Source organism: Anomaloglossus baeobatrachus, chromosome 6, assembly GCF_048569485.1.
Source record: "Anomaloglossus baeobatrachus isolate aAnoBae1 chromosome 6, aAnoBae1.hap1, whole genome shotgun sequence".
NCBI classification, from domain to species: domain Eukaryota; kingdom Metazoa; phylum Chordata; class Amphibia; order Anura; family Aromobatidae; genus Anomaloglossus; species Anomaloglossus baeobatrachus.
Genome location: NC_134358.1, coordinates 540,999,689 through 541,012,177, shown reverse-complemented (window position 1 = coordinate 541,012,177; position 12,489 = coordinate 540,999,689). Strand labels below are relative to the sequence as shown.

Genomic DNA, 12,489 nt, shown 5'->3' with positions numbered 1-12,489 from the left:
GGGTGAAGGCCAACATGATTTGGTTTGGAAAGGAGGGAGTATGTGGTAGAGCTCACCTTAACCACTAATGGGCGTTTCTGGATGGTTTTTGGGCTGAAAAATAATGTCCCTAAATGCAAATACCAATATTGATATCTTTGAGTCCATAGATCACAAGGAATTAGGTAAAATGTTTAGTTCAAGGAAGCCGTGATGAGTAGGGGTGTTTGTGGTTGGTGTCAAATTGGTGTGAGGGAATTCCTCATGGGTCTGGATCCCTCAATGATTTAACAGTTTGGTTGGCCTGATAAATATTTGTAGATTTTTACAGGGTGATGTTCCTGGGAGTCGGTAGAAGGTAAATCTTCCAATTGTGGTGGTCATGGTGCCCCTAAACTGCTGGTTAAAACTAGGAGTAATTCAAAAAATTTTGACGAATTATTCTAAAAAATACAAGGAGTCAAGAGTTTTAATTTATGGGGTAGGTTAAGCTTTGGTGATATAGTGTGGTTATACCATAGCAGCCTCAGTGGGCAATTTTGGGAAGGGGTTGAAATTAGGGGCATAACTCTCATAGGTGCAGGGGTTACAGTCCCACCTGATCCCTAAACTCTAAGATTGTTCAAAAGGTCCCACTTTCCTATATGAGTAGAACAAAAATAGTAAGACCTGTGATAGTTGGGATCAAACTGGAGATTTTGGATTGTGACCCTCAAGCTTCTAGTTATGCCACTGGTTGAATCAGTTCTCGAATTCTACAATTTCAGTAACTCGTGTCTGTCTCATACACGGCACATTCCATTACAGGAGTGAAACATTTCCGAGATTTACCGCAGCCATTTTAGGAAATGTTTGGACACTTGCTTATACAACACCCTTGACAAGATTCAGATTACCCTCCCAGAGAAGTGCTAAACCTTTTCTTATGGTGAAGATAGCAATTTTTTTTTGTCAACATATTAAAAACCAAAACATGTTTAAAAATAAAAATGTGGAATTTTATTTTGTTTGTTTTGTTTTTTTATTAAAGTGTGAGGCTCTGTTTTATGTGAAATGTATTTAGCTGCCATAATTAAATAAGTGTAAAATGTATTCTATGAACTCAAAAGTAGTGATGAGCAATCTCTACAATGCTGGGGTGTTTGATACCGATAAGGAGCAGTCGAATGCTCGGATGGCGAGACTCAAGTACCTTATTATAATAGAAGTCAAGCATCTTTTCAGAAGATCTTCCGGAAAGATGCTTGAGTTCCCCATTGACTTCCATTATATTCGGTACCCAAATTGAGCCTGTCCGAGTGTCCGACTGATAGTTATGAGTACCAAGCACCCGAGCAGTTGTGCTCATGACTAGTTACAAGAAATCTGTCAACAGGTTTTGCTATGTAATATGACAGCAGCATGATATAGTCAAGAGAACCTGATTCCAGTGATGTAACACTTATGGTGGTGTCACACATAGCGACGACGACAACGACGTCGCTGCTAAGTTGCCATTTTCTGTGACGCAGCAGCGACGTCCCTTCACTATCGCTGTGTGTGACATCCAGCAACGACCTGGCCCCTGCTGTGAGGTCGCCGGTCGTTGCTGAATGTCCAGCTTCATTTTTTTGGACGTTGCTCTCCCGCTGTGAAGCACACATCGCTGTGTGTGACAGCGAGAGAGCAACGAACTGAAGCGAGCAGGGAGCCAGCTTCTGGCAGCCTGCGGTAAGCTGTAACCAAGGTAAACATCGGGTAACCAAGGGAAGCCCTTTCCTTGGTTACCCGATACTTACCTTAGTTACTAGCGTCCGCCACTGTCACGCTGCCGGTGCCGGCTCCTTGCACACGTAGCTGGAGTACACATCGGGTAATTAACCCGATGTGTACTCTGGCTAGGAGTGCAGGGAACAGGGAGCCAGCACTGGCAGTGTGAGAGCAGCGGACACTAGTAACTAAGGTAAATATTGGGTATGCAAGAGAAGTGTTTTCCTTGGTTACCCAATATTTACCTTACGCTTCCACGCGTCGCTGCTAGCTGGGGGCTGGTCACTGGTCGCTGGTGAGATCTGCCTGTTTGACAGCTCACCAGCGACCATGTAACGACGCAGCAGCGATCCTGATAAGGTCAGATCGCTGGTCGTGATAGCTGCTGCGTCGCTATGTGTGACACCACCTTTACTGATCTGCTTGTTTCAGTTTCAATAAAATCCATTTTATCAGCAAGAGATTATCAGAAGAAAACTAGTTGTCTCAAGCCATGTAGTCCTCCTGCTCTGTATAGCCCCACTTCCACAACTGATTGTCAGTTTTCTGCCTATGCACAGTGTACACTCAAAGCTGCAAATTAGTGGTGTGGGCAAGGTTATACAGAGATCTGGTAGATGAGCAAACTCTGGCTTTATCAAAATGACAGTTTCCATGATAGTGGTTATTACTGTGGGAGTGCCTCTCTGTATCTGCTTGTTTTATCTAGGCCCCAACTCCCAGGATCCCGCCAATCAAAGTTGGTGTTATGACGATCGAGCGAGCACAACATCACCTTTATTGTTTATCTTCAATCAGGGTAGGCCAAGGATAGTCATGAACAGAGTCCAAAAGAAAGCCTTTAACGTCCCGGAGATCCAGCAAAACAAATACAAATGACTATCACAATGTCCCAGATGCAGCTCCTACTCTTTTTTTCCCTTCAGCACAATCAGCCCCCCTGTGATTCCGGATACAGGTTTTCTCTCTGATAAAAATCCACATCTGAGAGTGACCGGGAAACACAAAGATGCTGTTTCCTCTAGCTAATAAGGAAAAAATTATTTAAAAAAAAAATTAAAAAAAATTAAATAAATAAATATATATATATATATATATATATATATATATCTATATATATATATATATCTATATATATATATATATATATATATATATATATTGTTATAGATGAGGAATATGGAATATATCTATAACAAAGAAGCAAAGTAATTTTAGCCCAGCGGATATGCTGCCAGATTGTGCCACTTAAATGGGCCACAATAAAATGTTGATATAATCTGTATAACAAACATACTGTAGATCTTAGTAAAATCCCTAATGCAAAAAAGGATGGAAAAGCATAGTAAAAGACACTATTCTATTGAACACTAGAGCGAAGGATACTTTTATATCACTAACTTTCGTTTTTTTCCTCCAAGAGCCGCAAAACGGGATTCAGTCGTATGCACGGAGAAGGCCACTGACTTTAATGGTGCAGATGGAGTAACGGTCTGCTCTGTCGTGCACCATTTTCGGGAGTATACGCCTATTGGAGACGGACACCCAGACGAAGTAGACTGTATCTGAGTGTCCGCCTCCAGTAAGCACATACTCCCGAAAATGGTGCATGACGGAGCACACGGTGACTCCGACTGCACCATTATTGTCAATGGCCCTGTCAACGCACGCGTCCAAAACCCGATTTGCAGGGGGTTCATTCCGAAGCCCTGACGAGACCACTGAATGGGGAGAGGAACGCAGTGTGGAAGCGGCCTAACTGATATCTGCTGGATCCGGGGTTTTTTTAACCCCTTCACAACCTTGCGATTTTCCATTCTTGTGCATTCAAATTTTACTCTGCCTTCTTCCAAGAGCCATAACTATTGCATTTTTCCATCCCCCATAGCCATATGAGGGCCTGTTTTTTGTGGGACAAATTGTGATTTTGAATTACACCATTCATTTTATTATGTGATGCGCTGGAAAGCGGAGAAAAAAAATTCCAAGTGCATTGAAAGTGTAAAAAAAAAGTGCAATTTTTTATTTACCATGTTCACTATATGGTAAAAGTGGTTGGGCAATATAGGATTCTCCAGGTTAGTGCGAGTACGTAGATACCAAACATGAATGAACCTATTGTGGAGTCTGGATTGATCACAAATGACAGGATCAGAGATAACTCCGATCCTGGCAGTTTAAAGCTGGGTTCACACTAAGCGACAGCGACAACGACGTCGCTGTTACGTCCCCATTTTCTGTGACGTAACAGCGACCTTGTAAGTCGCTGTTATGATCGCTGCTTAGCTGTCAAACACAGCGACGCAGCAGCGATCATAACGTCGCTGTGCTACATGTGCAGAGAGCAGGGAGCCGCGCTTAGCGCTGGCGCCTTGCTCTCCTAGGTACAGTACACATCGGGTTAATTAACCCGATGTGTACTGCAGCTACATGTCACAGTGCAGAGAGCAGGGAGCCGCGCACACTGCTTAGCGCTGGCTCCTTGCTCTCCTTGGTACAGTACACATCGGGTTAATTAACCCGATGTGTACTGCAGCTACATGTCACAGTGCAGAGAGCAGGGAGCCGCGCACACTGCTTAGCGCTGGCTCCTTGCTCTCCTTGGTACAGTACACATCGGGTTAATTAACCCGATGTGTACTGCAGCTACATGTCACAGTGCAGAGAGCAGGGAGCCGCGCACACTGCTTAGCGCTGGCTCCTTGCTCTCCTTGCTACAGTATACATCGGGTTAATTACCCGATGTGTACTGCAGCTACATGTGCACAGAGCAGGAGCCGGCGCTGGCAGCAAGGGCGGAGGCTGGTAACGAAGGTAAATATCGGGTAACCAGGGAAAGGTCTTCCCTTGGTTACCCGATGTTTACGCTGGTTACAGCTTACCGCAGCTGCCAGACGCCGGCTCCTGCTCCTGCTCCCTGCTCGCTTCATTTCGTCGCTCTCTCGCTGTCACACACAGCGATGTGTGTGTCACAGCGGGAGAGTGACGACCAAAAAATGAAGCTGGACATTCAGCAACGACCGGCGACCTCACAGCAGGGGCCAGGTCGTTGCTGGATGTCACACACAGCGACAGCGACGGGACGTCGCTGCAACGTCACAGAAAATGGTGACGTAGCAGCGACGTCGTTGTCGTTGTCGCTGTATGTGACACCAGCTTAACATATACTGTTATCCCAGTGATTGTGGAGTGCCAACGGACCACAAGTGTCAGGATCAGACAACTCAGATCCTGGAAGGGGTTAACTTCCAGGATCACAGTTCTCTCCGATCCTGTCACTTGGAGCAGGACTTTGTAGCATAGACTTTCTCCGCACGATAATGGCACACTGCTGAAAAATAGAATCAGCACTCATCCGTGATGGACAATTTTGTTGCTGCTCAGCAACCTGTTTATATTATTAGCTGTCTGAATGTAAATGGACTTGTTTCTATTAGACTTTGTGCATACATTTAGGATTTGGTACAGAAATTTCCGCAACTCTTGGGAGGAAAAACGCAGCAGCTAAAAAAACATGTATTTGCCACGTTTTCGGTGCGTTTTTGCCATGCTTTTTTGGGGATAGATTTTTCCAATTCATTAGTATGGGTGAAATCTTCAGCAAAAACAACGAAAAAATTGACATGCAGACATTTCAGATTTATTCCTGCACCAAATCTACAAGGATAAAATAAGCATTAGGCTTCAGGATTTTCATTAACTTTGCCGGCATCAGGAAAGCATAAAAAAAGTCTGCATTTTTGAAAAGAAAAGTCTGCACATTGCGTAAATTAGCCACAAATGGCTCCACAGCTATAAATATTCGTGAAATCAGCGTGCCGTATAAAACAGGTAACATAATGTTAATTTTACTGAAAGAGAGTAAACATTCAGCACAAAAACAAAAATGCTGAAAACATTGAACATTGTTTACTCTGCAATAAAAAGTGATCATGTGCTGTCATAAAACATCCTGACCATCGAGACCTTGAGAGAAAAAACGCCTGTCAGGATCCGTGTTTATGATTGCGTGACCATGAACATGACATGAAGCTGAGGCTATGGACAAAGAGCGATCGTTAGAACGATAAGTCATGGCGAAATGCAAAGGAATATTTCTAACCCATTTTTGAGCTTTTGGGTTTTTTTTCGTTCCGTTACTTCCAAGAGCCATAACTTTTCTTTATTTTTGTATCTGCATAGCAGTGCAAAAGTTTATTTTTTTAAGCAGCAAATTTTAATTTTAAATGATACCATTCACTTTACAATGTCTTCAGAATGAGAAAATAAAACTCCAAAAGGGGATGAAATGGTGAAAAAAAAGATCCAATTCTGCCATTATATACTATATATATATATATATATATATATATATATATATATATATTTTTATATATATATATATATATATATATCTGTCTATCTATATATATATATATATATATATATATATATATATTACATATAAATATATATATTATATACTGTATGTGTGTATGTATATATATAAATATATATATATATATACAGCATATATATATTTTTTTATATATATATATACTGTATATATATATATATATATATATACAGTGTGTGTATGTATATATATATATATATATATATATCATTGGAGGGCTATGTGGGGCCCATTATTCTGTATGGAGGGCTATGTGTGGACCATTATCCTGTATGGCGGACTATGTGGGGCACATTTTTCTGTATAGAGAACTATGTGGGGCCCATTTTTCTATATGAAGGATTGTGGGGCACATTAATCTGTATGGAGGACTATTTGGAGACAATCTGTATGGAAGAAAATTTGGGCCCATTATTCTGTATGGAGTACTATGTGGGCCAATTATTCTGTAGGGAGGGCTATGTGGTGCCATTATTCTGTAGGGAGGACTATGTGGGGCCCATTATTCTGTATGGAGGGCTATGTGGTGCCATTATTCTGTAGGGAGGACTATGTGGGGCCCATTATTCTGTATGGAGGACTATGTGGGGCCCATTATTCTGTATGGAGGGCTATGTGGGGCCCATTATTCTGTATGGAGGACTATGTGGGGCCCATTATTCTGTATGGAGGGCTATGTGGGGCCCATTATTCTGTATGGAGGGCTATGTGGTGCCATTATTCTGTATGGAGGGCTATGTGGGGCCCAGTATTCTGTATGGACGGCTATTTGGGGTCCATTATTCTGTATGGAGGGCTATGTGGGGTCCATTATTCTGTATGGAGGGCTATGTGGGGCCCATTATTCTGTATGGAGGACTATGTGGGGCCCATTATTCTGTATGGAGGACTATGTGGGGCCCATTATTCTGTATAGAGGACTATGTGGTGCCCATTATTCTGTATGGAGGACTATTTGGGGCCCATTATTCTGTATGGAGGTTCTATGTGGGTTCATTATTCTGTATGGAGGACTATTTGGGGGTCCATTAATCTGCATGGAGGACATTATTCTGCATGGAGGACTATGTGGGACCTGTGACTAGGTTGGCTCTTGACTTTGTCCATGTTGGCCCTCTGTGTATTTGAGTTTTACAGCCCTGTCTTGACAATGAAATAGGAGGCAACCATATATGAAGACAAGGTAATAGATTGTTTCTCTGCTGAAAAACCCAATGATTGGCTGTAATCTGTAAGAAAGTCTTATAGTAACTGTTCGATTTCTCTGCAGCGCCACCACATGGTAATAAAAGGTATTACACAGTGTAAATTCATATGATTGGGATTTCTGTGTGATGCCGGACAGAACAGGTCCTCCAGAATAAGGGACGCTCTTTATACTAACTGCGACTTGCGTAAGGACTTATTCAGACGTCTGTGCCCACCGGTCCAATCCCGGAATGAAATACATGGATTGACCGCGGGTCTCCTGATTGGAGCATAATGGCTTCATATATTTCTATGAGGCTGTCACAGATGTCTAAATCAGTCCTAAGAGATGTGAACTCTCAGCTTTGATGAACTATTACGTGATCTGCCTGTGAGAATTCAGAATTACGCTGTCGGAGCAGCCACTTCCTCAGGTGTAGAGGTGACTGGGCCGAGACCTGTCATGGGCGGCTGTGGCTGCTTCTATAGTAACGGAAACCATTAGAGCTACAGACATAAAAATGCAATTAGTCATTTCCTTCAACAACGTTTTCTCCTTTTACTTTTGTGTTACTTGTGCCTGCAGACGTCTTGGGCCTCTGCCATGACATAATCACTAATACTGTACTAGAAAATATTCTAGAAATCCCTAATAGGAACAACCCCACAAAATAAATCCCACTATCATATTGGTCCTGGTATTAGGGTACATGGCTGCTCTTCTTCTTTCATTGTATACAGGTTACCACCAACAGCACCGGTGTCCTCCTGCCCACGCAGGGAAGTGGTAGTTATGTGTTACAGGTTTAGGCCTCATTCACACGTTCAGTATTTGGTCAGTTTTTTTACCTCAGTATTTGTAAGCCAAAAATGAGAGGAAAATAATAGAAACACGGGCAGCACTTCTGCATTTATCACCCACTACTGGTGTTAGCTTCCAAATACTGAGGTAAAAAACTCACCAAAAACTTAATGTGTGAACGTGGCCTTATCATCAGGATCACTTCTGTTACCAAATAATCAATCCTGAAATAAATTGTGATCAACTGCTGACAATTCCCCACAATTACAATGGTAAAAGCCAGATGCTATAGAAAGAAAGAAAGATAGATAGATAGATAGATAGATAGATAGATAGATAGAAAGAATTAGAGAAGGAGAGACGGAAGGAAGAAAAGAAGGACTAAAGGCCCCGTCACACACAGAGATAAATCTTTGGCAGATCTGTGGTTGCAGTGAAATCATGGACATATTGTTCCATTTGTACACAGCCACAAACCTGCCACTGATTGTCCACAATTTCACTGCAACCACAGATCTGCCACAGATTTATCTCTACGTGTAAAGTGGCCTTTAGAAAAAGAAGGAATGAAGGACTTAGAGAAAGAAAGAAAAGAAAGAATTAGAGAAGGAAAGAAGGAAGGAAAGAAAGAATTAGAGGAGGAAAGAAGGAAGGAAAGAAAGAATTAGAGGAGGAAAGAAGGAAGGAAAGAAAGAATTAGAGGAGGAAAGAAGGAAGGAAAGAAAGAATTAGAGGAGGAAAGAAGGAAAGAAAGAATTAGAGAAGGAAAGAAGGAAGGAAAGAAAGAATTAGAGGAGGAAAGAAGGAAGGAAAGAAAGAATTAGAGGAGGAAAGAAGGAAAGAAAGAATTAGAGAAGGAAAGAAGGAAGGAAAGAAAGAATTAGAGGAGGAAAGAAGGAAGGAAAGAAAGAATTAGAGGAGGAAAGAAGGGAGGAAAGAAAGAATTAGAGGAAACAAGGAAGGAAAGAAAGAATTAGAGAAGGAAAGAAGGAAAAAAAGAAAGAATTAGAAAAGGAAGGAAAGAAAGAATTAGAAAAGGAAAGAAAGAAGGAAGGAAAGAAAGAATTAGAGAGAAAGAAACAAACAAAGAAGGAAAGAAAGAATTAGAGAAAGAAAGAAATAATTGGAGAAAGAAAGAGGGAAAGGTAGAGAGAAAGATAGAAAGAAAAGAGAGAAAGAAAAGAGAAATAATGAAATATAGTAGATAAAAATTAGATAAATATTATATATTAAATAGTTTGATATTAGATATAGAGATATATATTTGATTGAAAGCTAGATAAACATATATTAGATAAATAGATATATAGATAGATAATAGATAGGAGGTGGTCTATCTATATACCGTATTTATCCATCTATCTATCTATCTATCTATCTATCTATCTATCTATCCCTCTATCTATCTATCTATCTATCTATCTATCTATCTATCTATCTATCCATCTATCTATCTATCTATCTATCCCTCTATCTATCTATCTATCTATCTATCTATCCTATACTTAAATAAAATATCCTCATGCTCAAGGGAGAATAAGAGCCTCAAGCATACAACAGAGATATCTACAGATACACTGTATAGTGGAACATACAGTACACACATTTCTATAAGTGCTAGTGTGCCGCCATATAGTGCTTTACTGCAGCACTGTGTTGCCAATATCCTCCACTAGATACAATGCAACATTTCACACTTTCCTGGTCATATTCCTTACGAAACCACGAAAAAAAACAACATGGCTTTGGTACAGCCGCAGCCTCATAAACTTTACAACCTGTACAGCACGTTATTACAGCATTGTGCCGCCAGTCTAGGGGTGACATTTTATTTGTTTTTTTGTATATGTACCAGATCTACAAAATGTATCTGTAAGGCCCCACACACTGGTCTAACTTTTTTTTTTCAAAAGGCATGGCGTATTATAGTAGATGTATGTCAATATATTATGATGTAACACATGATTTTATGTAACCTAGACAATTTATTATTATTTTATTTATATTAGTTTTATGCATTTATATACTCTTTTTTCTTTTTTTCCCATATAATAATCCATATATCTATAAATCTCACCTTTTTGGTGGGTTCGGGTCTGCAATATTAACTTGTACTTCTTCATATTCATTTGCTTTCCCTTTCCCCTCGATCCCATTGGCTGTGCTATTTGGGTTATTTGCCATGTTTAATCACTAGAAGAAAAAAAAATGTATATAATTATGGCATATATGACAAATTATCTGTGATTGTGAGCACCAGCACAGCCCGAAAATTCTGTAAATTACAATTATATTTTATTATTTAAATATAATATTTATTATATATATTGCTTCAATTGACTTTTAGACAAAAATATATAGATATAAAAATAAAAAAAATCTACAAAAATCCATAATATAAAGGTATATAAATGTACACTTTAATATATGTATTATATATAAATAAATATGTGAACTTCTTATATATGTTTACATTAGAAGTATACTGATATATAACATCTAAAATTTTTTTATCTCTCAGGTTGTTACTTCTCAAGCATAAACAAACAAATATATAATAAAAAGGAAATGGAAAAGTACTCGTAATGGGCACGGGAAGTAGTTGTTTTACTTTTGCAGATTAAATCGCAGTCCTATGTAAAACCTCAATATGTTGCAATCTAATATCAATATTGAAAATAACAAACTTCAGCTGCCTCTTTCCAGCTTCCTTCTGCTGTTTTTGTACTCACCCCCTCCAGGTTCTTTAGTGTGGATTGCCCAGATATTTCCACAAGGGATGCTGCTGTATAGTCCTAATGTTACAATGTGGAGGAGGACTGAGGAATAGAGGCTTGAAGTACAGAGCTAATGGGGAAAATGTGCCTGGTTCTTCCCCCTGGAAGCCATAAATTGCAATAATTCTCCAAATATGGCCCGGATTGGGTGTCCCTGGCTGCGGCTCCTCCTCGCCGGTGACAAGGAGCTGCTCTATCTGTTAATATTTAGTGGAGATAAGGCGTAATATTGTGTTTCTCACGCAGATTGTCATTTCTGCAACTCCTCCCATACTTGTATATACACCATATCCGAGCCTCCAGCCCCTCCTGCTCCCTCCACCCAGTCACCCTGCAGTCTATGAGATTTGTGACCAGTTACATCATCCTCCTGGAAGTCACCGGCTTTCTTTTTGTGACTTCTAGTAGATTTCTGCGGATTATATTATTTCTGTATCACTGATCCCAAGATCTCTGCTTTGTGTCAGTCAGACGTTACTTTCATTGTCATTTTTGGCCACTGTGTAACACACATCTGTGCTACCGGCACGTGTTTGGGACTTTTTAACACGTACCGGCGGCACGAACACACGTGCACCAATGTTACCCGTACCGGCGGCACACACACGTAAAGCTACACGAAACGTGTGTCCGTGTGGTTTGTACGTGTGTGCGATTTTTAACACGGATGACATGTCCGCATTTCACCGGCATCACGCAGACACGGACCCGCTAAAGTCAATGGGTCCGTGTCTGCACGTACGTGACACGGATGTGTGCTTTCCGTACGGTCCGTTTTTTTTTTTTTTTTAAATTGTGAAACGGCTCAAGACACACGGGACTGCACATGGAGATGGCACGTATGTATCTCACTCATACACGTACATTCAACACGCACGCATGGCAAGCATACGCCACCACACTGATGTCACACGTACCTGAAAAACAGACATCCAATACGGAACACGGACCCGAAAAATGGACCGCAAGACACGCACATGTTTTTTGCGGACGTGTGTTTCAGGCCTAAGGCTGCTTTCACACAACCGATTTTTGCCGTCAGGTACAATTCGGCGAAATGCGGATAAAACGGATCCGGCGCCGGATCAGTTTTATTCCTCATTGACTTGTATTAGCACCGGATTGTGCCTGATGGCCTTGCGTTGCATGCGGCGTCCGCCGGATCCGGCAAAAATTTCTTCGTCCGGCTGCCGGAAAGGACGCAGCATGCAGCATTGTTTGTCTCCGGCAAAAAAATGGACCACGCTGGATGCGGCACCGTCTGGCATGTTGTATAATGGGAGCCTATGGGCACCAGATCCGTAGAATCCACAATAGATTTCACAGCTTACCTCTTCCTCCTCCTATAACAATGACTGATATCACCTCTATATACAGTAGATAACACAGGATCCTCCACTGACAATTGCTGATGTCACAGCTCACCTCCTCCCCTTCCTTTACAAGTTTTGAAAACACCTGTATAAACAGTAGATAACACAGAATCCACCACTCATAATACGTAATATCACAACTCACCTCCTCCTCCTGTACAATGACTGATAGCACCTCTATATACAGTAAATAACACAATATCCACTATTCACAAAAGGGATGTC

General features: G+C 40.9%; 1 protein-coding gene across 3 annotated transcripts in view; it reads right to left on the bottom strand.

The window, feature by feature from the left end:
- ABCB1 (ATP binding cassette subfamily B member 1) overlaps positions 1 to 12,489 on the bottom strand; it is a 149,192-nt gene that overhangs the window by 85,894 nt on the left and 50,809 nt on the right. Inside the window, exons 1-2 of one of the 3 annotated variants that reach the window (XM_075315615.1) lie at positions 10,847 to 11,100; positions 10,192 to 10,307 (exon numbers count right to left, since the gene is read on the bottom strand). In XM_075315615.1, the coding sequence (XP_075171730.1) occupies positions 10,192 to 10,298 (107 nt within the window). In that variant the 5' untranslated portion in view covers positions 10,299 to 10,307; positions 10,847 to 11,100. Of the gene's footprint in view, positions 1 to 10,191; positions 10,309 to 10,846; positions 11,101 to 12,489 lie in introns of those variants that run through there. The other 2 variants (XM_075315613.1, XM_075315614.1) reach the window with 2 other exon arrangements.